The sequence below is a fragment of the Protobothrops mucrosquamatus genome, unplaced genomic scaffold (assembly GCF_001527695.2).
Source record: "Protobothrops mucrosquamatus isolate PMUCROS unplaced genomic scaffold, P.Mucros_1.0 scaffold_215, whole genome shotgun sequence".
NCBI classification, from domain to species: domain Eukaryota; kingdom Metazoa; phylum Chordata; class Lepidosauria; order Squamata; family Viperidae; genus Protobothrops; species Protobothrops mucrosquamatus.
This window is the reverse complement of record NW_015386291.1, coordinates 918,937-941,187: the sequence shown is the minus strand read 5'-3', so window position 1 is coordinate 941,187 and position 22,251 is coordinate 918,937. Positions and strand designations below refer to the sequence as shown.

The following is a 22,251-nucleotide window of genomic DNA, read 5'->3' as shown; positions in this document are numbered from 1 at the left end:
GGCGGGGCGTTCGGGACACCAAACATCCGACGGGAGGGTCCCTGCAGCTTGAGAAGTCGCGCCTGCACAAAAGGAGGCCCAGGAAGCAACGCCTGCGCAGAAAGAGGCTGTGGGAAGCCGTGCATGTGCAGAAGGAGCTGAGGCCGCCCAACAGCTGACAGGCGGTGACCCGCCGAACAGCTGATGGCCAGGTGAGCCGGAGAGCATTTTGAAGACCGGACTGAAACGGCTGTTTCCATTGATTGCTGCCGGGTGCTGGTTGGGTGATAGGAGGGTGGGGTGTAGATTAATTGCTGGGTGGGGTTGTGGTTTGTTGGGCGGAGGTGCAGATGCCAATTAATTAGGTGGAGGGTGTGGTAGCGTTAGCTCAAATGTATTTAAGCATTGCTGGGATGCGGTTGCTCCCAGCATGAACTTTGTATAGCAAAGATCCTTGTTGCTGTAGGTCTCTGCTGAGTCAATATCTACCTTAAAGTAAACCGGTGCTGCCTGAGTCAAGTTGTCTTCGTGTATTCCTTTACTCAAGATCCCGGTAGGAGAGTTGACAGAAAGTTCGCGCTGCAAAATTAATTCTTTCTAGTTGCTTCCCTTCTCTTTGTTTCCCATTCCCATTGTGGTTTCTGTGCCTTTCCTGTTTTTTCCCCCACCATTGGATTTGGACTCAGCCTGGTTGGCTTGTTATTCTTTTGAGTTATGGCAGAAGGCGTTAAGGAGGTGGCTCCGGTTGGGACAGACCCTGAGGAGGTTCAAGCGGAGGAGGTAGGACAGACCCTCCGGTCACTGACCAACTAGCAGTACGGCCTAAAGTGGTGGACCCTAACCTGGTGGACTGGCCAGGTGATGTCCCAGGAGCCCAAGGAATTGCAACAGGTGGGAATGCCCTGTCTGGGGAATGGTGGCGTAGCCCTGCAGTAACCGGGGTGACGGAGGGTTCTGGACTTGGACCTGGGGAGGAAGGCCGAGTGGCATCTCAATGGCGAGAACGACGTATGACAGATGAAGGCGAGGAGGACTGGAGCTATGCCACAGCTCCTGGGCAAACCACCATGGATCTTTTGCGTGAACAATTTGGAGAAGGAGGGTATCAGGACTCTTCCTCCTGGCAACAGTGGGACCCAGGTGCAGAACCATCTTGGTCACAGGGTGGTTCCTCCTCAACCCAGTCAGCTACAGGACAGTTCCGGTTGGCGAGTCCAAAGCTGAAACTTGATCCCAACCATGGGGGGGAATTATACCAGGGGAGGATTTGTAGCCAAGGGCCCAGCCGACCAATAGATAGGGCATGGGTAGGAGGTCCCGGGAGGCCTTCAGCAGCTCCTTCTCAGGGATCCAGGCCAGGCCTCGGGGTCCCGATCTCAAGGGGATCGGATATGCTAATCCCTGGAGCAAGAGCTTTGGTAGGTCCTTCGCCCGGGCCAGGGTGGGGTTCTGGACCATGGCCACAGGGATCCGTCTGGGGTCCTCCACCCCTTAATGTTACATTCGACGGAAACTCAGACCGGCTGGCCCTTTTCCTTAGTCAGACAGTAGGCCATATGGCTCGATACGGCCACCTTTATCCATCTCAGTGGGCCATGGTAGGGGCAGTGACAGCAGCCCTACAAGGGGAAGCCATGGAATGGGTGGCCGATCTACATAGTGACCATGCCCGGGAACTGGCTAATGTTGGGACCTTTCTGGGTGCCCTAAGAACCCGGTTTGAAGACGTATCTAGAATCCGGCGGGCAGAAGGGGAAGTGCTAGGGATTAAACAACGAGGCAGGCCCGCTGCAGAGTACGTCCGGGATTTCCAACGAGTAGCCAGTAAATTACAGGCATGGCCAGAGCGCCTGTTGGTGCACCAATTCCGAGCAGGATTGGATAGGGATCTCCGGCAGGCATGCATATACCGGGGGATCCTGGGTAAATTGCAGGAGTGGTTCCGGGTGGTCATGGACTTGGACACGGGATTACAAGAATTCCGTCCAAGGGGTGATGGCCCAATGGGACCACAAAGGAATTTTGAGCGACCATGGCTTCCAGGTCCAGCTTCTGGTCCACCGGTCGGAACACCTCGTCCGACATTTTGCTGTTTTCGGTGCAACCAACCGGGGCATCGGGCTGCAGAATGTCCCGAGCCACTTCCCAAAGGAAGGGCAGAATTTTCAGCCAGGAGTACACCCAGGAAAATCCCTGAAAGATCACGGGCGGTGCAGCAACAGTTCGAGGGGTCCATATCTCGAGGGGAGAGATCGAACCCGGAGGAAGGGACCAGCATTGTGGGGCCTCAATTGATCGTATACAATGAGGACATAAGGACGTCAGAAGATCCCATAGTAAGTGAACCCATTCATCCATTCACCCTCCCTGTCACAATCACCAGTGCACATTCAGGGTGTCGGAGACAGTATAATGCCCTCCTTGACACTGGATGTACTAGGTGTTTAATTAGTGAACATGTGGTACAGCAAGCAGGTATCAGAGTGCGATTTGAGCAGGTGGATGGGTCCTTGCTGGGGGGGGTGCCTGCCACATACATCACCGAACCTGTACAGATGGAATTAGGGGAACATTGGGAGATGATTCGTTCCTTCCATGATGGAGGCTGTTATTTTAGGTTTGGCCTGGCTGGATAAATGGGGTCCAACTATCTGGTGGGAAGGGGGGTATCGTAGAGTTCGAATTGGTGTGGGTCCTCAGCCACCTCCTCATGAGCAGGTTAAATTAGGAAAAGAGAGTGTGAATGAACAAGCAACCAGGAAGGGGGGGGAGGTTGGCTTTCCATTAGAATACACCGACCTTGCAGAAGTATTTGATGAACGGGAATGCAATGTACTACTACCACCGCACCGTTCAACCAACTGTGCCATCGATATCATGGCAGGTACAAAACGTCCGAAGCCTCGCATGTACGCTATGACTCCGAATGAGATGGCTGAATTGAGGAGATACATTGATAAAAATCTGGCGAGAGGTTTTATCCAACCCGCCCAGTCGCAGGTTGCAGCCCGTCTTGTTTAAAGAGAAAAAAGACGGGGATTTGCGTCTCTGTGTGGACTTTCAAGGTCTTAACAGAGTATGTGTGGAGAAGTTATATCCCCTTCCGCTCATGAAAGAGCCCATTTAGCTAAAGGAAAAATCTTCACGAAATTGGATTTGCGAGAAGCATATTACAGAGTACGCATAAAAGAGGGGGACGAATGGAAGACCGCATTCAACAGTACATTGGGGAGTTACCAATATAGGGTAATGCCGTTCGGGTTACAGGGGGCTCCTGCTGTGTTTATGCAGCTTATTAATGAAGTGCTGCATGAGCATTTGTACCAAGGAGTTCTTGTATACTTGGACGACATCCTCATTTATTCGGCTAATAAGGAGGATCACATGCAGTTAGTCCGACAGGTTCTACGCAAGCTACTCGATGCACAATTGTATGTGATGTTGTCAAAGTGTGCATTCCATCAAAGCAAATTGGATTACCTTGGGTACAGAATATCTGGAGGGGGGGTGGATATGGATCCAGCAAAAGTGCAGGCTGTCCTGGACTGGCAAGCGCCACGAACGTGCCGTCAACTGCAGAGTTTTCTCGGCTTTGCAAATTTTTATAGACAATTCATTCCATCTTTTGCTGAAGTAGCCTTACCGTTAACGGAGTTACTTCGTACAAAAGCCACAAGTAACAAACCACAACCAAACCAACTATTACCCTGGTCACTTAAGTGCCAACAAGCATTTGAGACTTTAAAAGTCTTGTTTTTAAAGGAGCCAGTCTTACGACATCCCTACCCAGAGGACCTCTTTGTAGTACAAACAGACGCTAGTGACGTGGCAGTAGGGGCGGTACTCTTACAAAGGAATGAACAGGGGAATTTGCAACCATGTGCGTTCACCTCACGTAAATTAACCAATGCTGAACGAGAGTGGGCGATTTGGGAGGAGGCATACGCAGTGAGATGGGCGTTGGCCACATGGCGTCATTTCTTAGAAGGAGCAAAAGAGACCTTTGAAGTGTGGACTTACCACAAAAATCTTGAGGCACTGCAAACACCCAGGTGACTCGCTCCAAAACATGTGAGATGGGCGTTATATTTCCAACGTTTCCAGTTCCAATTAAAGTACGTACCGGGAGGGAGGAATTTTCTTACGGATGCATTGTCCAGGAAGCCACAATACAACAGCAAGCGGGAGGAGGTGGTACAGGCCCTCATACCTCCACTTGTGCAGTCAAAAGATCAAATTCTGGTAATACGACCTATGGAAGACCTGGTACGGAATCTGCAAGGCGCACTACTAACCGATCCATGGTTAGCGAGCCATCCCCATATTTTAACTATGAGGGATGGGGTGGCATCGAAGGGTGATAGGGTATATGTCCCACAATCCCTACGGGTGGAGGTTCTTCGGCGTGGCCACGATGTTAAGCCAGCCGGTCATTTTGGGTTCTTAAAAACCCTGCACCTGCTCAAACGGCAGTTTTGGTGGCCTGGTATGAAAACGGACGTGGAGACATATGTCCGGGAATGTTCCATGTGTGCGACTACAAAACCACGCATAGGAAAACAATCTGGCCTGCTGCAACAGGTCTCCGACCCCAACCGTCCATGGGAAGAAATTGGCATGGACTTTATAGTCGACCTACCAGCTAGTCACGGGAACACAATAATATGGACGGTGATAGACCTGTTTTCAAAACAGGCACACTTTATACCCTGCAAAGGGTTACCATCAGCTCAGAGGTTAGCCAAACTATTCATAACACATATCTATCGCCTACATGGAGTGCCCCGTTGCATCATATCAGACCGAGGTGTGCAATTCACCGCCCGATTCTGGAGAGAGTTCATCACATCTATCGGTTCATCTCAAGGGTTGAGTTCCGCATTCCACCCCAGCACAAATGGAGCAGCTGAATGTGCCAATGCAATGGTTGAACGTTATCTTCGATGTTATATCAATTATCAACAGACAAATTGGGCTGACCTCCTACCCTTCGCTGAGGTGGCATATAACAACATCATCCACAGCAGCACAGGGTTCACTCCTTTCCGAGTGGTACACAGAATAGAGTTCGTCCCTATTCCCGAATGCCCTCAGGGAGACCCTGGGCCACAACAACCACACAAGTGGATGCTCCAAATTAAAAGTGTATGGAGGTCGGTAAATAAGGTGTTACAGAAAGCGGAACAGACATCAAAAAGACAATCCAACAAGAAACAAAGTCCACAAAAACCCTTCCAGGTCGGCGATGAAGTGTACCTATCCACTAAATATTTAAAATTGCACAGGCCATGTAAGAAATTAGGACCAAAATATATTGGGCCATTTAAGATAAAACGGGTCATCAATCCAGTAATGGTAAGGTTACAGTTACCCCGCAAGCTTGGCAAGGTGTACCCAGTCTTCCATAGTGGTCTACTGAAACCAGTAACAAAACCCTCATTCAGACATGTACAACATCCCCCTGGTCCAATTGGGGGAGGGCATTACAAAATCTGGAAAATATTTGATTCCCGGTATCGGCGAGGGCAATTGCAATACCTGGTACAATGGAAAGGATACCCAATTTCTGAGGCATCATGGGTGGGGGAGGCAGATGTCAATGCACCTCAGTTACTACGCCGATACCACTGCAAACATCCCCAGAAACCAGGGGGGAGGGGAACTACACCAACTTCCATAACGCCAACCTAATTATATTTTGTTTGCCTACTTCCAGAAGGACACCTGGTAAGGGGGCCCGCCTGTCCAGCCCTCCTGGGCTCGACATTCACAAGGGGGAAGGTGGCAACCCAGGCAACTCACCGTCAGGACTCCGGCAGGGCATTTGGGACGCCAAACATCCGACGGTAAGTTCCCTGCAGCTCGAGAAGCCGCGCCTGCGCAAAGGGAGGCCCAGGAAGCAGCGCCTGCGCAGAAAGAGTCTGTGGGAAGCCGCGCCTGCGCAGAAGGAGCTGGAGCCGCCGAACAGCTGACAGACGGTGACCCGCCGAACAGCTGACGGCCAGGCGAACCGGAGAGTGTTTTGAAGACCGGACTGAAACGGCTGTTTCCATTGATTGCTGCCGGGTGCTGGTTGGGTGATAGGAGGGTGGGGTTGTGGTTTGTTGGGCGGAGGTGCAGATGCCAATTAATTAGGTAAAGTGTGCTCAGTTTATCAGCAAACTGAGCACTTGAGAACACAATGGTGGAGACTTGGTTTTTTACTGTTTGGCAACTGGGAAAGTGACTCAAGTTTCCTTGCTGCATCTGAGTCTCCCACAGTCGCAGCTTTACTTGAAAAGCTTTCACAGCATCGTACATGTCTGTGATCACACGGTCCCGTCCCTGAAGCTGAAGGTTTAGTGCACTGAGATAATTAGTAATGTCACATAGAAAAGCTAATTCACATAGCCACTTTTTATCCCGCAATGCTGTGGAGTCTTTTCCTTTGCTTTCAATAAACTGACAGATTTCCATACGCAATTCAAAAAAATCTATTGAGCACTTTCCCTCGACTTAGCCATCGCACCTCTGTGTGATAAGGGAGATCACCAAGTTCAGAATTTATGTCTTCAAGAAAAAACTTAAATTGAGGGTGATTTAAACCTCTGGCTCTTATAAAGTTAACTGTCTGTGTTACAGTATGTATTACATGTTTCATTTTCAGGGCTTTGCCGCATAGTGTTTCTTGATGTATGATGCAGTGATATGCTATCAGCTCACCTGTGCAATTCTCGCTCTTCATTTTTTCCCACATCCTTTCTACTAATCCACTCTTTTCCCCGCACATTGAAGGTGCTCCATCTGTTGTGACTCCTATAAGTTTGTCCCAGGGCAGTTTCATATCATTTATACTTTTGGATACTGCTTCAAATATGTCCTTTCCGGTGGTAGTGCCATGCATTGATTCTATAGCCAGAAGTTCCTCCATAATGCACAAACTTGAGTCTACTCCACGGATGAAGATTGTCAGCTGTGCTGTTTCAGAGACGTCAGTGCTCTCATCCACAGCAAGGGAATAAGCAATACATTCTTTTCCCTTTTCAACCAATTGTCCTTGTAAATCAGTGGCAAACTCACATATCCGATCAACAACAGTATTTCTGCTTAGGCTTACATTCAAAAAAGCTTGCTTTTGGACACAAGACTTCACTTTAATCATGCAGCGCTTCAAAAACTCCCCCTCTGTAAATGGCCGGGCTGATTTAGCTATCTCTTCTGCCACTATAAAACTAGCTTTCACAACAGCTTCACTTTGTGATTTTGCTTTTGTGAACATATGCTGCTGTGACATCAGGCTCTTTTTCAAGTCTTCCACCTTCTGTGCCTTCTGCTCCATATTCAAGTTTTTGTAGTTGTCCTGATGTTTGGTCTCATAGTACCGTCTCAATTTATATTCTTTAAATACAGCCACAGTAGCTCCACAAACAAGGCACACAGCCTTATCTTCAGTGTCAACAAACAGGTACTCTGCCTCCCACCTCTTTTGAAAGCATCTTTTTTCAGAGTCCACTTTCCGTTTAGCCATTTTTGGGGGTTTAAATATTGGCACGCAGGTCTTCTTCCCTGCAGATGTATATATGGATGAGACTGGACAGAAAGCTCAAAGTCCCAGGTGCATGTAAGGCAAGCAGTTGTGAGCATGCTAGGTGTCCACTCTAGTGGCTCAGTAGGATGCTGCAAGTCCAGATGTTTTAATGAGGTTTAGCAATATCACAGCATCTATGGAGAGAAAGCAAGCGACTGCAGCCCTCTTTGATACAATTGAAATTATATATTTTATACAAGAGAGATCCTGTATGGATGGAGGAAAAAATCAGCAATCCACCATCACTCCAAAGCTGATCTAGCAGCCACAAGAACTACTCAGTCTCTCTAGTTAAGCTTCCTCCATTTCTGATCAGATTCTGATATTTTCAGGGCTGCCTTCCAGTCTCTGATTGCAGGGGGGGAATCAAGACACATCCAGCTTTCCCAAATAGGAGACAAGGAACCACTTGTTCCATCTTTTTCCAACAACTCTCCTATGTCCATGAAGCCCAGAAATAAAGCTCAAAATCCCTGAAATATCCATCCAAAATTTAGCTTTCGCAAGCAATGCTGGTTAGATTTCTCAGGGTCTGTTGGTCTCTCCTTTGGGGGAGACCCAAAGAATCCCTCCATTGACTTCCACACATTTTCCACAAAGCCTCAGAGCATAATGAGATTTGGGGACCCAGGGGCAAGGGGATGGGGCTCATGGGGGAGGATGCCCATCAGTTATTGAGTGCCAGTTGTTTAACATGTGTGGTATGCCAATGAAGGGTTTTGGGCTGTGTGGCACTGGACCGTGGAGCAAGGACTTCCCCTTTGTACTTTTAGTCCAGATCTTTGCTAGTGGGGAATTCTGGGAGTTGAAGTACAGCTGTCTTAAAGTTACCAAGATTGAGAGAGATGGGCTCAATTGTTGTATGCTTGCTGAGTTTTCAGTTTGTGGGGATGCTTCCCCAAAATGAGATAGTCTTGGAGCACCCAAAGGAACAGGAATCCCTCAGTCTCTCCTGCCTGCATATCCTCCCCTCCCTTCCTAGCTGACAACAAGGGGTTAAGGGGCCAGAAGGCTGATGTTGCTGATGCGCTGCCTGGAGCCCTGCCCCCTCCAGCCCAGCTCAACTCCGTTTCCCCCTCAGAGGCAGCGTGGCTGCCTGGAGCCCTGCCTCCTCCAGCCCAGCTCAGCTCCGTTTCTCCCTAAGACGGCAGCGTGGCTACCTGGAGCCCTGCCCTCTCCAGCCCAGATATGCCTAGCAGGCTGCGATGGAAACTTCACATTTGGGCTCACAACTTTCCTGGGCTAGAGAAGGGCGGAGGGCGGTGGAGCTCCTGTTGCTGCTACTGCTGCTAAGCAGCAGAGTTGGGCCAATGAGTTGCAACTGTTGCTGGGCTCCATAAGCCCACGTGTGCTTGCCTTCTCCGGGCTGGTGCCAAGGCGGTGGGGGCCGGACCTTTGTCATTTCCAGGATACCTGTCCGGGCCGCACCCAATCATATGGCGGGCCATTTTTGGCCCGCGGACCTTGTGTTTGACATGTCTGGTCTAAATTTTCCGTACATTGTACTTGTTGATCTTTAAAGTCCTCTGTCTTGGTATTAATTTCTTCCACTTCTGTTGTTTTTTGTATTGTAAGTTCTTTGGTTGCGTTCAGGGTTTCACTTTGTAGGTTTAAGCTGGTGCCTTTGTCTTTCAGTCTAGATTTAATTATCTCAGTAGCTTCAAAAAAAATTACAAATGTAAGTTTATAATTAGCTGAAATTTGTTGCTGGTCCTCCTCCATTTCTGACATAGTTATAGATGGTCTTTTAGTGAAGGCTATTTATTAAATAAGAGCCAGTAAGTGTTCACTTCCACAGTTCCTAAAAACCAATTTCACCGCCCAGCTGTTCTCTCAGCTTTTTATCTTTTTTAGATAATACCAAGGACAGATCTGGCCTATAAGCAGGTCTCTTTGTCAAGAATATTCACCTGCTGTACCAAACTTCGCCACAAGATGTCCCCGATAGCATTTAAAGTCTTTTTCAGAACCCGGGCTAGGTTTTTATCCAATTTAAGTTCTTTTTCATCTTTTTTACGAGTAGATAAGGTAGCAGGTCCCTATGAAAGTAGGAACTTTTTGGGTCCCCAAATATCAAGAAGATACAAATCCAATTATTTAGTTGTTCTTTTCAAGGCTTTATTTTCCCTAGGTAGTCAGCCGCCGCCATTTTAGAGGGTGGGAGGAAGAAGTTCCCTTCCCTCTCTCCTCACAGGGGGAAGAAATTTCAAGAAGCTTTTTACAGGAAAGTACTTGAGGTACAAAGAAGGTAAGATCTCACCCAATTCCTCCGCGGTGCTTTCAAAGTGCTTGTTGGTAATTTTGGCCTCAGCTGGTAGCGGCTTAATGATGGGCCATGTTAATGGCCGATTTTTTCCCCGTCAGTTCGAAGAGCTGCCCCGGACCAAACGGGAGGGCTGCCGCCCTTCTGCGATCACTCGGGGGTCCTCTTCATGCATGTCGCCCCTCCAGGGCGACTTTCGACCCTTTTCACGGTCCCCCGGTGGGAGAAAACCGGACGGCGGAGAGAGCGATCGTCCCACATATCCGCCAGTGCTGCGATCACAAACCGGAAGCCCATCACTGGAGATTTTTAAGACGAGACTAGACATTCACCTGTCTGAGACGGTATAGGTTCTCCTGCTTGAGCAGGGGGGTGGACTAGAAGACCTCCAAGGTCCCTTCCAACTCTATTCTATTCTATTCTATTCTATTCATCAAATTTGGGGGATGACACTCAGAAGATAGCTCAAGATCCAGAAGGATCTTGAACACTGGGCCCTATCCAACAAAATGAAATTGAATGGTGGGAAAAGTAAGATTGTACACCTAGACAAAAGAAAAACAAAAACAAATGCACAGGTATAGACTAGGTGATTCCTGGCTCAATAGCAGTAACTGAGAGAGGGGATCTAAGAGCCCTAGTGGACAACTACTTAAACATGAGCCAGCAGTGTGCTGCAACCACCAAAAAGCCAACACAGTCCTAGGCTGTATTAACAGAGGGAGAGAATTATGTGAAGTGTTATACCACTTTATAATGCCTTGCCAAATCCACACTTGGAATATTGCATCCAGTTTGGTTGCCATGATATAAAAATGATGTTGAGACTCTAGAAAGAGTTCAGAGAAAAACAATAAAGATGATTAGGGGACTGGAGTCTAAAACATGAAGAACAGTTGCAGTAAATGGGTATATCTAGTCTAAGAAAAAAGGACTATGGATCACATGTTAATAGTTTTCCAATATCTAAGGGGCTGCCACAAAGAAGAGGGGATCAAGCTATTTTCCAGAGCATCTGAGGACAGGACAAGAAGCAACAGATCGAAACTAATCAAGGTGAGATCCAACCTTGAAATAAAGAGAAATTTTCTTACAATTAAAACAATCAATCGGTGGAATGGCTTGCCTTCAGAAGTTGTGGGTGCTCCATCACTGGAGGTTTTTAAGAAGAGATTGAATAGCCAATTGTCTGAAATAGTATAGATTCTCCTGCTTGAGCAGGGGTTGGACTAGAAGACCTCCAAGGTCACTTCCAACTCTGTTATTCTGTTTTCTGTAAATGAGAACCAGAGTTTAGTATAGAGTTGACTTACTGTAGTAAGGCTTTGGTTTTCCTTGTAGGATCATCAGGACGAAAATTCTTATATTCCTCCACCTCCTTTTCAAGTGACAGCAGCTGACTCTGCAGTTTGCTACGCAAGGATGGCAGGGTGTCCCGGATATGATTTGTCAATTGCTGAAGAGAAGATATGAAGCACCAATAAGTTTATATTAATATTATTACATAATGTTTCTTACTACTAAAATAAGCCATCCTCCCTTTGAAGCCAGTGAGGCTGAATCATGCACTATTTCCTTAAGTACTTGCCAGTCTATTTTGCTCTCAAAGAAGAGTACTGATCTGATAGACAATCTACTTGGTTGGGAAGCGGCGTTGTCTTACCTGAACGCCTTTTCTCAGTATGGAGATGGAGAATCCACCAATGGGTTTTCTCTGTCTGCCTGCTCTTGAGACCAAGTAGCCAAACTTGACACGTCCCCTCTTGCTAGGAGATCCAGTCTTGACGAGGGCGAAAGTGGCTGAAGGTGGACGAGGTGTTGGCTCTCAATCCCTTAATATTGGCCTAACTGACCTAAAGGGTGGATGTGGATTCTCCATCTCCATACTGAGAAAAGGCGTTCAGGTAAGACAACGCCCCTTCTCCAGTACAGGAGATGGAGAATCCACCAATGGGACATACCAAAGCCTCACTGTCCCGATGGGTGGGAAACAGATAAGGCCGGATCTATGTCCCCGGAGACCACCTGCTGAAGGACCCTCCGACCAAAGGAGGTGTCCGCGGAAGCGAAGCGGTCAATCCTGTAGTGGCGTACGAATGGGGAGGGCGAGGACCATGTCGCAGCCCTGCAAATCTCCTCGATGGACGCCTGAGTGGCCCATGCCGCAGATGTCGCAGCGCTGCGAGTGGAATGGGCTGTAATATGACTTGGAGTCAGCAGCGAAGAAGACTGGTACGCCTCCGCGATACAGGACCTGATCCACCTGCCTATAGTGCCAGCGGACACCTTCCATCCCAGAGAAGCCAGACGGAAGGAAACAAAGAGGGCCTCAGATCTGTGAAAAGGCTCCGTGCGTTTGATGTAACGCCGCAGGGCCCTGCGGACATCCAGTGTGTGCCATTGCCGCTCCAAGTCATGGGAAGGATTGGGACAAAAATTTTGTAAAATGACTTCCTGTGCCCTATGGAAGAGTTGACCTTGGGCACAAAAGCGGGATCCAACCGAAGAACCACCCGGTCTCGGTGGAAGATGCAAAGGTCATTCCTGACTGAGAGAGCAGCCAGTTCGGAGATACGTCTGGCTGACGTGATGGCGATTAAGAATGCAACCTTAAGAGACAAGGCCCGCAATGGAATAGTAGCAATGGGCTCAAAGGGCGGTTTTGTTAGAGCGCAAAGCACACGAGGCAGCTCCCATGAGGGGTACCTGTGTACCACGGGAGGTCTGGTGTTGCATGCACCCTTGATGAAGGCGCGTATTCTAGGGTGATGAGCTAAAGAAACTGAATCCGCACAAGTGAGCAACGTTGACAGGGCCGCCACCTGCCTACGAATGGTCGCAGGGGCCAGGCCTCTGTCCAGGCCATCCAGAAGATAATCTACGATCTGAGGGATGGTTAATTTGTAGACATCCAGTTGTCGCCTTTTGCACCAATGGCAAAAAATTTTCCAAGTAGAATCATAAATGTGATTGGTCGCCGGGTGACGGGAGGCTTGAATCATGGTAATTGCACGTGGTGAAAATAATTCTTGAGTCGTGATGCTGCGCTCAAGCGCCAGACAGTCAACTGCAACCACTGAGGGTCCGGTTGTTGGAGGACCCCCTGGTGCAAGGACACGCGACACGGAGGAATCTTCCACGGAGGGGACCGGGAGAGATTCATCAGGTCAGCAAACCAGGGCCTTTGTGGCCAGTACGGGGCCATGAGGATCACTTCCGCCTGCTCCTGGAGCAGTTTGCGAATGGTCGCCGGAATGAGCAGGAGGGGAGGAAAGGCATAAAGGAGACCTTGTGGCCACGGGGACCGCAGGGCGTTCGTCCCCTCCGCCCCTGGAAGATAATAACGGGAGAAGTACCTGGGGAGTTGGGCATTGCTTGACGATGCAAACAGGTCGAGGACCGGCTGGCCGAACCTGTGGGCGATCTCGGAAAAGAGATCCGGATGCAATCCCCATTCCGAGGGGTCTACCGTGGAGCGACTCAGAAAGTCTGCCTGCTGGTTCTTGACCCCCGAGATGTGTTCTGCTCTGAGAGAGGCCAGGTTGGACTCTGCCCAGGAGCCCAGGAGCCGTGCCTCGGACATAAGGGACTTGGACCTGGTGCCCCCCTGCCGGTTCACATGGGCCTTGGACGCCACGTTGTCCGTGAGGATCAAGATGTGACGGCCCCTGATCCAGTGTCAGAATTGGCGAAGAGCCAAATGGATGGCCCTGAGCTCCAGCCAATTGAAGTTGTCTCTCAAGTCTGCGCGGGACCAACGGTCCCGCGCAATCTGAGCACCCCAACCGAATAGACTGGCGTCTGTCATAATGGTGATGCGGTCTGGCTCCTTGAAAGGTGACCCCTTGGTGACCACTTGTGAGAACCACCAGCGTCGGGACCTGAGAGTGTGGACCGGGAGCCTCACCTGGTGGTTGGATGCGCTGGCATTCACTCGTTGGAATGGCAGGAGGAACCATTGGAGATCTCGCAAGTGGAGTCTGGCCCAGGGGACTATGGCTATGCAGGAGACCATCTTTCCCAGAAGCTGGGAGAGTAAGACCAGAGGAACGGTGCGGTCCTTGTACACCCAACGAGCCAGGTCCCTGATGCTAACCAACTGCTCCTGGGAGAGATAGACCATGCAGTTTGTGGTGTCTATGATGGCTCCCAGGTGCAGAAGCCGGGACAAGGGAACCGTCTGGCTTTTTTGGAAGTTGACCGAGAACCCGTGCTGTTGGAGGACCTGAATAGTTATTTCTAGGTCCGACTGGGCTGCCCGGAAGGAGGACGCTTGGATCAAGATGTCGTCCAGGTAACACTGTACGTGTACCGGTACCTTCCGCAAGTGGACAGCTAGTACAGCCAGGATCTTGGTGAACACCCTGGGTGCCGAGGAGAGGCCAAAAGGAAGGGCCTTGTACTGGAAATGACTGCCCTTGTAACAGAACCTGAGAAACCGCCGGTGAGCTGGATCGATGGGGATATGGAGATACGCTTCCATGAGGTCTATTGACGCCAGGAAGTCTCCTTGTCTGATGCCTCCCAGGATGGACTGGAGTGATTGCATCTCGAATTTCTTGTATGTGATGTAATAGTTCAAACCCTTGAGGTCCAGAATTGCTCTCCAACCCCCCGAGGTCTTGGGGACCACGAAAAGGATGGAGTAGAATCCCCCTCCCATGTGGTCCGGTGATACTGGTTCTATGGCCTGAATCTCTAGATGTTGAATGGCCTCCTGCATAAGTCTCTGTTTGGGAGGGTCCCGGGAAGTGGGACAGGTGATGAAGCAGTCCGGGGGACTAGCTAGAAACTCCAGGGACAGGCCAAACTGGATAGTTTGTAAGACCCAGGAGTCTGTGGATGTGAGTTCCCACTGATGGAAGAAGTGGGCCAGCCTTCGCCCAATGGGAAGTGCGGTGTAAGAGTCACTTGGACCTCCTATAGGGGCGACCTGCCCCTCGAAATGGCCTCTTAGATTGGTTCTGCTGCCTGGGCTGAAAGCCCGGCCTGTCATACGGACGGTCATATGGTCTGTCCTGCCTGGGTGTGTATGAGCGGAAGGGCTGAGTAACTGTTGAACCTGCTACCAGCCGAAAGGACTGCCTGCGGAAATAGGGAGCAGGACGTTTGTCAGCCCGTTTATTCAAGTGAGCCATGACCTTCCGCTTGTCCTTGTTTTCCACAAGGTACAGGGCCAGGGCCTCCCCCAAAAGATTTTTGCCCAGATATGGGGCAGTTGCAAGACGCCATTTGGCTTTGGCGTCAGCCTGCCAGTGTTTCAGCCATAGCATCCTTCTGGCTGTAATGTTGGATGCTAGAGACCTAGAAGCAAAGTTGGCCAACTGAAGTGTCGCATCCGCAGCATACTCAGTGGCCGCCACCATTTTGCTTAGGTCCTGGTGAGTCCGAATGTCATCAGCAGGGACTCTGGCCTGAAGCTGACGAAGCCATAAAAGGGTGGTCCGGACAAAGAAGGATGCACAAGTGGCCCTTTTGATTGCCCAAGCCGCTGATTGATGGGTCTTCCGGAAAGTTTGGTCCCATTTTCTGTCGTCCGCTTTAAGCGCCTCCGACATGTCCTCAGCAACCGCAGTCTGGGATACCAGAGGGGTCCAGGCTTTGTCTACCTTGGGGACCTCCAGGGCCTCAGTGAGGTCTGTGGAGGTGCTAAAAATCTTTTTATCAGTCCCGCTCATGGAAGGAAAGGAAGGGGAGGCCCACTGTTTCTTGATCCCTTTAAGAAAAATAGAGGGACATGGAACGTGATGTTGTGCTGCCACCGTTTCAAAAAATATCGGATTTGGACTGGAATCTGATGTTGCCTGCGGCTGAGGGAACTGATCGGACCCTATGTTTGCCATTGATGTGGCCTTGCGAAGTAGGGGAAGAAACAGGGTTGGATTGAACAGTCCTCCCGATGGGGAGGGTTCCTCCTCCTCTGATAGATTAAAGTCCGGCTGCTCCTCACCCTGCGGGGATGAGTATCCGCTCATGGAGGAGTGTGCAGGAGATGTGGGTTCCTGAAGCATAGGGAACCCCGTGGGAGGTACATAAGGTGGCATGGCCGACATGGAAGCCCCCTGTCCGGGTGGATGGAAGGACCGTTCTGCTAGAGCGCAGTCCACAACCCTGGATAGCAAGGACTCAAGGCGGTCGTCAGAGAAAATGTCTCCGAAGTCTGGTCCCCTGAGCCCTGCGGCCGTTGGCGTAAAGATGGCCTCTGGAGCTGAACCCGAGACGGTTGCTGTGTGTTGGACCAATTCAGAAGGGAAACTGAGTGTGGCGGGCGTCCCTGTGAGAGACCACACGCCCTGAGCCGAGGTTGAAGGGCCTAAAGGAAGGTCAAATTCAGGGACCGCCATTTGATCCTTCTCCAAACCGGTCTGTCTCTGCGCTCTGGAGAACTCCTTCTCCAGAGCCTGGTGCCTACGGCTGGCTTGCTTTTCTGCCAACTTGGAAGGCTTCTTAAGAGTTGCCTTAGCCTTGGGTTTGAGCTTGCCTGCCACCTCCTGATCAGAGGTTTTGTGCCGGCCGTAACTGGAGGATGGGGAGGCAGTGCTCATGGGTTGAGGCATCATGGAGTCCTCCATCCTGGTTGAGCTGTCTCAGGGAAACTGAGGCGAAGCTCTGGCAGGCAAGCGGTTGGCAGAAGCGAAATTGGAGCAAGTAATGAAGACTGCTCCCCTGACCACCTGACCAGAAAACAATCTATCTGGGCTTTGGTCACGGCACTTGAGTCTGATGCCGAAGGCACGGTTGGGAACCCGCTCTGGGCTCCACCTGGAGGCCTTAGGTGGCCAGTCAAGGTGCACCAGATGGCCCAATGAAGGGCGCAGAAGGCCTGAAGGAAGGCCTGACAGAAGCAATGTGAGTACAAAATGGCGGCTCCAAAACAAGATGGTGGCCTGAGAATTTGGGCCTAGTCTGTGAATTATTAGGGCTATAAATAATGATGCAGTTAATGAGGCCTACATGGCAGTCGCTGGGCAAGAATAGTTCTTAGATGTGCTGAAAGGTAGCCAAGGCCTTGTGGGAGAGCTTGGGGCCTGTAGTCAGTACCGGGGGTCTGATGTATAGGCCTGAGGGAGGGCCTCACGATGTTCACAAGATGGCGGCCGCAACGTGCTCCGCCAAAATTCCTGGGATGACAAGGTCGTGTGAGGGGCCTGGAGTCCTGGGGGAAAGCCCTGTAGCACATAGAGGCCTTCAGCACTTAATCCGGCTGATACAAGTTTGCAAAGCTGGCCGCGTGGCGTGCCCAAAATGGCGGACGCGGCGAACTTATTAATTGCTTGCAGAATTTGTCTTTGACGACAAGGGGAACCTCCGTTAAGCTTGTGAGTTTGGCAGCCGTCCAAAATGGCGGCCGCAACTTTCAGGCCGTTAGAAACGGCCTCCGGAGATGTCGAGGATGAATGAGAACTCTGGGGTGATTGTGGCTGCAGCGCTGAGTGCTGCACAGGAAAGCCGACGGGGGAACTGGCAAGGAATTTCCCCCCACGAGCCCTGGGGAGATAAACGGAGAAGTGCTTTCCCCCCCCACCCCACAAGCCTCAAATCAGCCGATTTGAGGCTACGCTGATCCCAGCGTTTCTGGGGGAAACGTTTGGGGGAAATACTCTTTGAAATGGAATCACTAATTAGGGAATGCACAAATACCAAGATTGAGGCAAGGAGAATTCAACAATGGGTCTCTGACCTGCTAAATTGAAGTGAAGATCTCTAAAACCTGAGAGCCAAACCTGATACGTCTTCAAGAGCTTGAGACCAAGTCAAGACTGGATCTCCTAGCAAGAGGGGGCATGTCAAGTTTGGCTACTTGGTCTCAAGAGCAGGCAGACAGAGAAAACCCATTGGTGGATTCTCCATCTCCTGTACTGGAGAAATGATAATAATTAGAAGGTAATTATAGTACTCAAGAATCTTTATACTCCATTCTCTCCCCAACATACTTTGTTCATTATAGTAAATTAAGAAAGAGCAGAATCCTTTTATCTTATGTAATGTCACCTATAGAACATCTATGGCTTCAACAAGGTTTGCTCACATTCAGTAGAAATGTATTCATATTTATCCAGTATTAATACTCCTGCAGTTTGTTTATGCCTGGTATAGAGATCTAAATTAACTATAAACGAAGATATCCTTGTTTCTTTGCAATATCTGAATTAGCTCTAAACTGAAGCATAGCTAATTGAATTATGGATGTTAAGACAGAGAGAAAAACTCACATGTAGGTTTAAAATAAGAGAGACACCTTCTCCAATAATATACACCATTAGAAAGCATAAAAGAAACTTGCAGTAATGTTCAGCTGAAGGTAAAAATTAAGAATGAGCCAAGAAAAATGAAGACTGCTGTAGGAACAGCTTACCTGGTTCAAGACCTTCTGCAAATGGGGAGTTCCCATGCGATCAGCCATGTGTCTGTAAGCAGGATGGGAAAGGAAGAACTTGCGCTCAGCAGCCAATGCTGCTCTGATATCCTTTTTACCATCAATATCCTTCTGGCTCCGGTTCACAACTCCAATGTAGCCTACAAAGGGACAACTCCATATCTTAAGTTCTGTCTTAATTTGTGCAGGGCCAAGAAGAAATTTTGAGAAAGGTAGAATGAGACAGTGCAGCAACTTAACAAAGTCAGATAAACATAAGGGTATACTGGTAACAGAGGGAATATACTTCTATCACTGAAGTCTAGAAATCCATTTTTAAAACTGTGAACATAATGTTATTATTTCTTTGCATAAAACACTCTGGATCGATAGGATCTCACTCTGAACAATCTGCTTGTCAATCATGTCATCATACTACTGATCTTAAATGACCATTTTTAACATAGAAAAAAGGAATTCAAAATTATATAGAAAACTAGAATGGAGTACCTGAATGTACTTATTTTGTGTTTTATTCTAGATGCAGAACAATGATTCTCAATTGGACTAAATGGATAATCATAATCATAGTTTGTGAAATGAGTAGTCCTGTACTAATTATCTATTACCAGATAAAGCTTGTCAATTTAATGGCTATCCAAGGGAATAGTATGAAATCATAACCTTGATGTCCAAGCCAATAGAACAGCAATTCAGCAATTTTTGCTGAAATGCCCAAGACTAATCTGACTTATGTATTTCTTTTACATGTCAACTATGCATATGACCTACTGTATATTAAAGCACTTTCTGCTGAACTATTTCTTAGCTTCTAAATAACTATTCTAAACAAGTATATATGGCTCCAGCTTTTAATGCTTATTTCCAGAGGAAAAAAGATAGATAATTACAAGTAACCTATGGTATCAGATGCTTCCTAAGGCCAAAAGGTGTCCAGTATAAGAAGATGCTGCTGCCTGTATTAGCTTTTCAAATTTCAGTGGGTTAGGAATCACAAATGATAAAGAGGTAGAATCATTATTTTACCTGGAAGGAAGAAGATTCTTAATTTAAGATTATCTTACCTTAGAAAGGATAAAAGTAATTAATTTTTCTGTTATGTTATTCTATTTCCATCTAATGTCCTTTTGGACCTATTGTTAGTTGGTGACTCACTACTACTATGAATTGAAGCATATGTATGTTAACTAAGTGTATGAAATGTGCCAGGAGCAAGGACATGACAGAACAACTTTCAAGACCTGTCAATTATACCTTCCTAATGACAATTTCGAGACAAATGATGCTCCAAAGAACAGCTACAACTGTACCACCAAAGACTTAAAAGCATCTCAGAAGGAAGCTCAAGTCTTATCTCTTCTTTCATTCCATGAAAGAGGGTCAGAAAGGGACAAAAGCAATACTGTAAATTAGTGAGTGTCTGATATATTAATGAGAGATACATGGTATGTGAAGTTATGATTTAAATTACTTAAGATGGTGGATAGCATTCATCTCAGAATAACTAGTAAAATGTATCTAATCAAGCATAGTGGGCTTGATTAAAATTGGATTGAGGGATGGGGCAGTTGGAAATGAAAATCCCTGAGGAACTCCACCGAGAAAGGATTATGAGCTAGGTTCTCCCCATCCCAAATCAACACTAATTGGAACTAGCCCTAGAGGAAGAGAATCAATGCAGAACTATGCCTCCCACTCCTATTCCACAGTCCAGAAATATGTCTTGATCAATAATATTGAAAGATGCCAAGAGATCAAGAAGAGCATGGATGAATGCACCATCCCCATCCCACTCCCACCTGAGCAATCAATACTGTTTCAGTCCCATAATTCAGGCCTGCAAATCAACTGAAAGTAGTCAAGCTATTCCACTTTTTTCAGTATTCCTTCCTTGTTTTGCCTATGAATTTAACTAACAACCCAAGACAGGATTCACTGAAAGAAATATCCATCAGCTATAATTCTGAATGGCTTTCTACCTCTCCGCAGAGGTAATAATTTATTCTCCAAGATATCTCTGGCATCAGTGCCTTCATCCATCAGGTCTAGCTTGGTTATTACTCCAATTGTTCTTAGGCCTGAGAAAGAAAAAAGAATTGTAATCAAATTGTAATCAATCTAGCAACTTCTAAAATAATTTTCTCAAGATCATTTTTCTTTGCAAAATAATAACAGCAATAGCAGTTAGACATATAACTGCTTCATAGTGCTTTACAGCCCTCTCTAAGTGGTTTATAGAGTCAGCATATTGCTCTCCCCGAACAATCTGGATCCTCATTTTACCCACCTCAGAAGGATGGAAGGCTGAGTCAACCTTGAGCCAGTCAGAATTGAACTCTTGGAGTGCGCAAAGTCAGACTGTAATACTTCATTCTAACCACTGTACCACCATGGCTCTTATAATAATCTTTATATAATATAGTATGTATGACAAATTTACCATCAGTCAATTGCAAAAACAGCTTACATCCTGTGATGATGCCTCTAATACCATCAAACATTAACATCTACCTATCTCAAACCCTATGCCAAATCCAATATAAATATCTGGCTGACTGCAACGAACCATAGCAAGTAATAAAAAATTAGCTGAAATATATTACAACAACATACTTAGTTGAGCTGGCTTGTTTAGGTTTTGCATTTCTGTCTCATGTCCCATTTATTTTATAGAGCTTCTGGAATGTTTTAATAGCTTGGCCAGCAGCATAGAATTAAAAAGTTACTACTCTAAACAATAGAAATTTACTCAATTTTGTTCTTATTTGCATTTTGAGGTAAAGCAGTGGTTCCCAACCTTTTCTATACCCCGCACCCCTAGAACACTTCTGATATATTCTTGCACCCCTTACAAAAGTTTGAAATAACAGCAACAAATTATGCATATACTATAATTTTGAAAACCCAAGTTTTCGCACCCCCTGGAATATCATCTCACACCCCTGGTTGGGAACCCGAGGTAAAGGATGCTTTAATTTTATTATTTCTTCCACTTCTTCTCTGCTCCCCTTCCTATTAGTAAAGGGCACCTCTTGGCATACTCCTGTGTCACCACTCCTATGCGAGCTGCATTAGCTGCCAATTAGCTTCAAGTGCAATTCAAGATGTTGGATATTACCTATAAAGCCCTATATGGCACAGGCCTTATATATCTGAGAGAGTCTCCAACTGTATCTGCTGGCCTGTACGTTCCAGCAGATTGTGTATGTTCCAGGTTCCCTCAATTAAACATTGCCATATTGTTGGGCCTAGGAAGTGTGCATTCTATGTTGTGGCTCTCACCCTCTGAAACAGCATTTTCCCCAAAGATGGCATCCCCTCTCCTAAAGTTTGAAAAACTGGCTTTGGCCCAGATCTGGGATTAATGTTTTACTATTTGTTCAGTGGCCCCTATTTTGTTTTTGTTGGTTTTGTTAAGCTCTGTGTTTGATTTAATATTTGTCCGTTTTTATATTTTCTCTAGTTTTGTTCGCTGCCCAGAGTCCCCTGGAATTGGCCAGCCAATAAATTTAAATAAATAATAATACCAGAAGATTTCTTTTAAGTCACTGAGGTCTTATCAATAGCTATTGCAACTATAGAACAGCAACAGCATTCTGGTACATTCTACCTGGACAAATCATCATAATTTGCTATTTTGGAATCTCACACTAGTCTGTGATGAAGAATGTATATATGCACTACATCCAAGTAAATATAAAAACATAATTTACCTTGTGGGTCAACTTCTTTAGCCTGTTTGAGCGCATCAGAGTTGGCCAAATCCATATTGGCTGGAGTCACAGCAAGAATCAAGCTGCTCTCTCTGCTAATGAACTGCAAAATCATATCTTTGATCTGGTATTCTATGTCCTGGGGTTGGTCACCCACTGGCACTTTAGTGATACCCGGAAGATCGATCAGAGTCAGATTCAACACTGAAAAGGAAATCAGCAAAGACTAAGACCTTCACCTGAGAAATGCTGTTTTGTCTTAAAATCAACTTTGAAACTTAGAGATTTTTCCAAAACCTTTCCACATTGGGGGGGGGGGGGCGACTATTAATGCCAAGAGTAAGTTCATTTA

The 22,251-nt window shown here is 47.5% G+C and overlaps 1 protein-coding gene across 2 annotated transcripts in view; it reads right to left on the bottom strand.

The window, feature by feature from the left end:
* Nucleotides 1-22,251, bottom strand: part of DNM2 (dynamin 2) — a 228,574-nt gene that overhangs the window by 164,366 nt on the left and 41,957 nt on the right. For both annotated transcript variants that reach the window (XM_015827536.1, XM_015827542.1), the window contains exons 4-7: nt 21,900-22,103; nt 20,166-20,264; nt 18,166-18,326; nt 11,123-11,265 (exon numbers count right to left, since the gene is read on the bottom strand). In XM_015827536.1, the coding sequence (XP_015683022.1) occupies nt 11,123-11,265; nt 18,166-18,326; nt 20,166-20,264; nt 21,900-22,103 (607 nt within the window). The remainder of the gene's footprint in view (nt 1-11,122; nt 11,266-18,165; nt 18,327-20,165; nt 20,265-21,899; nt 22,104-22,251) is intronic.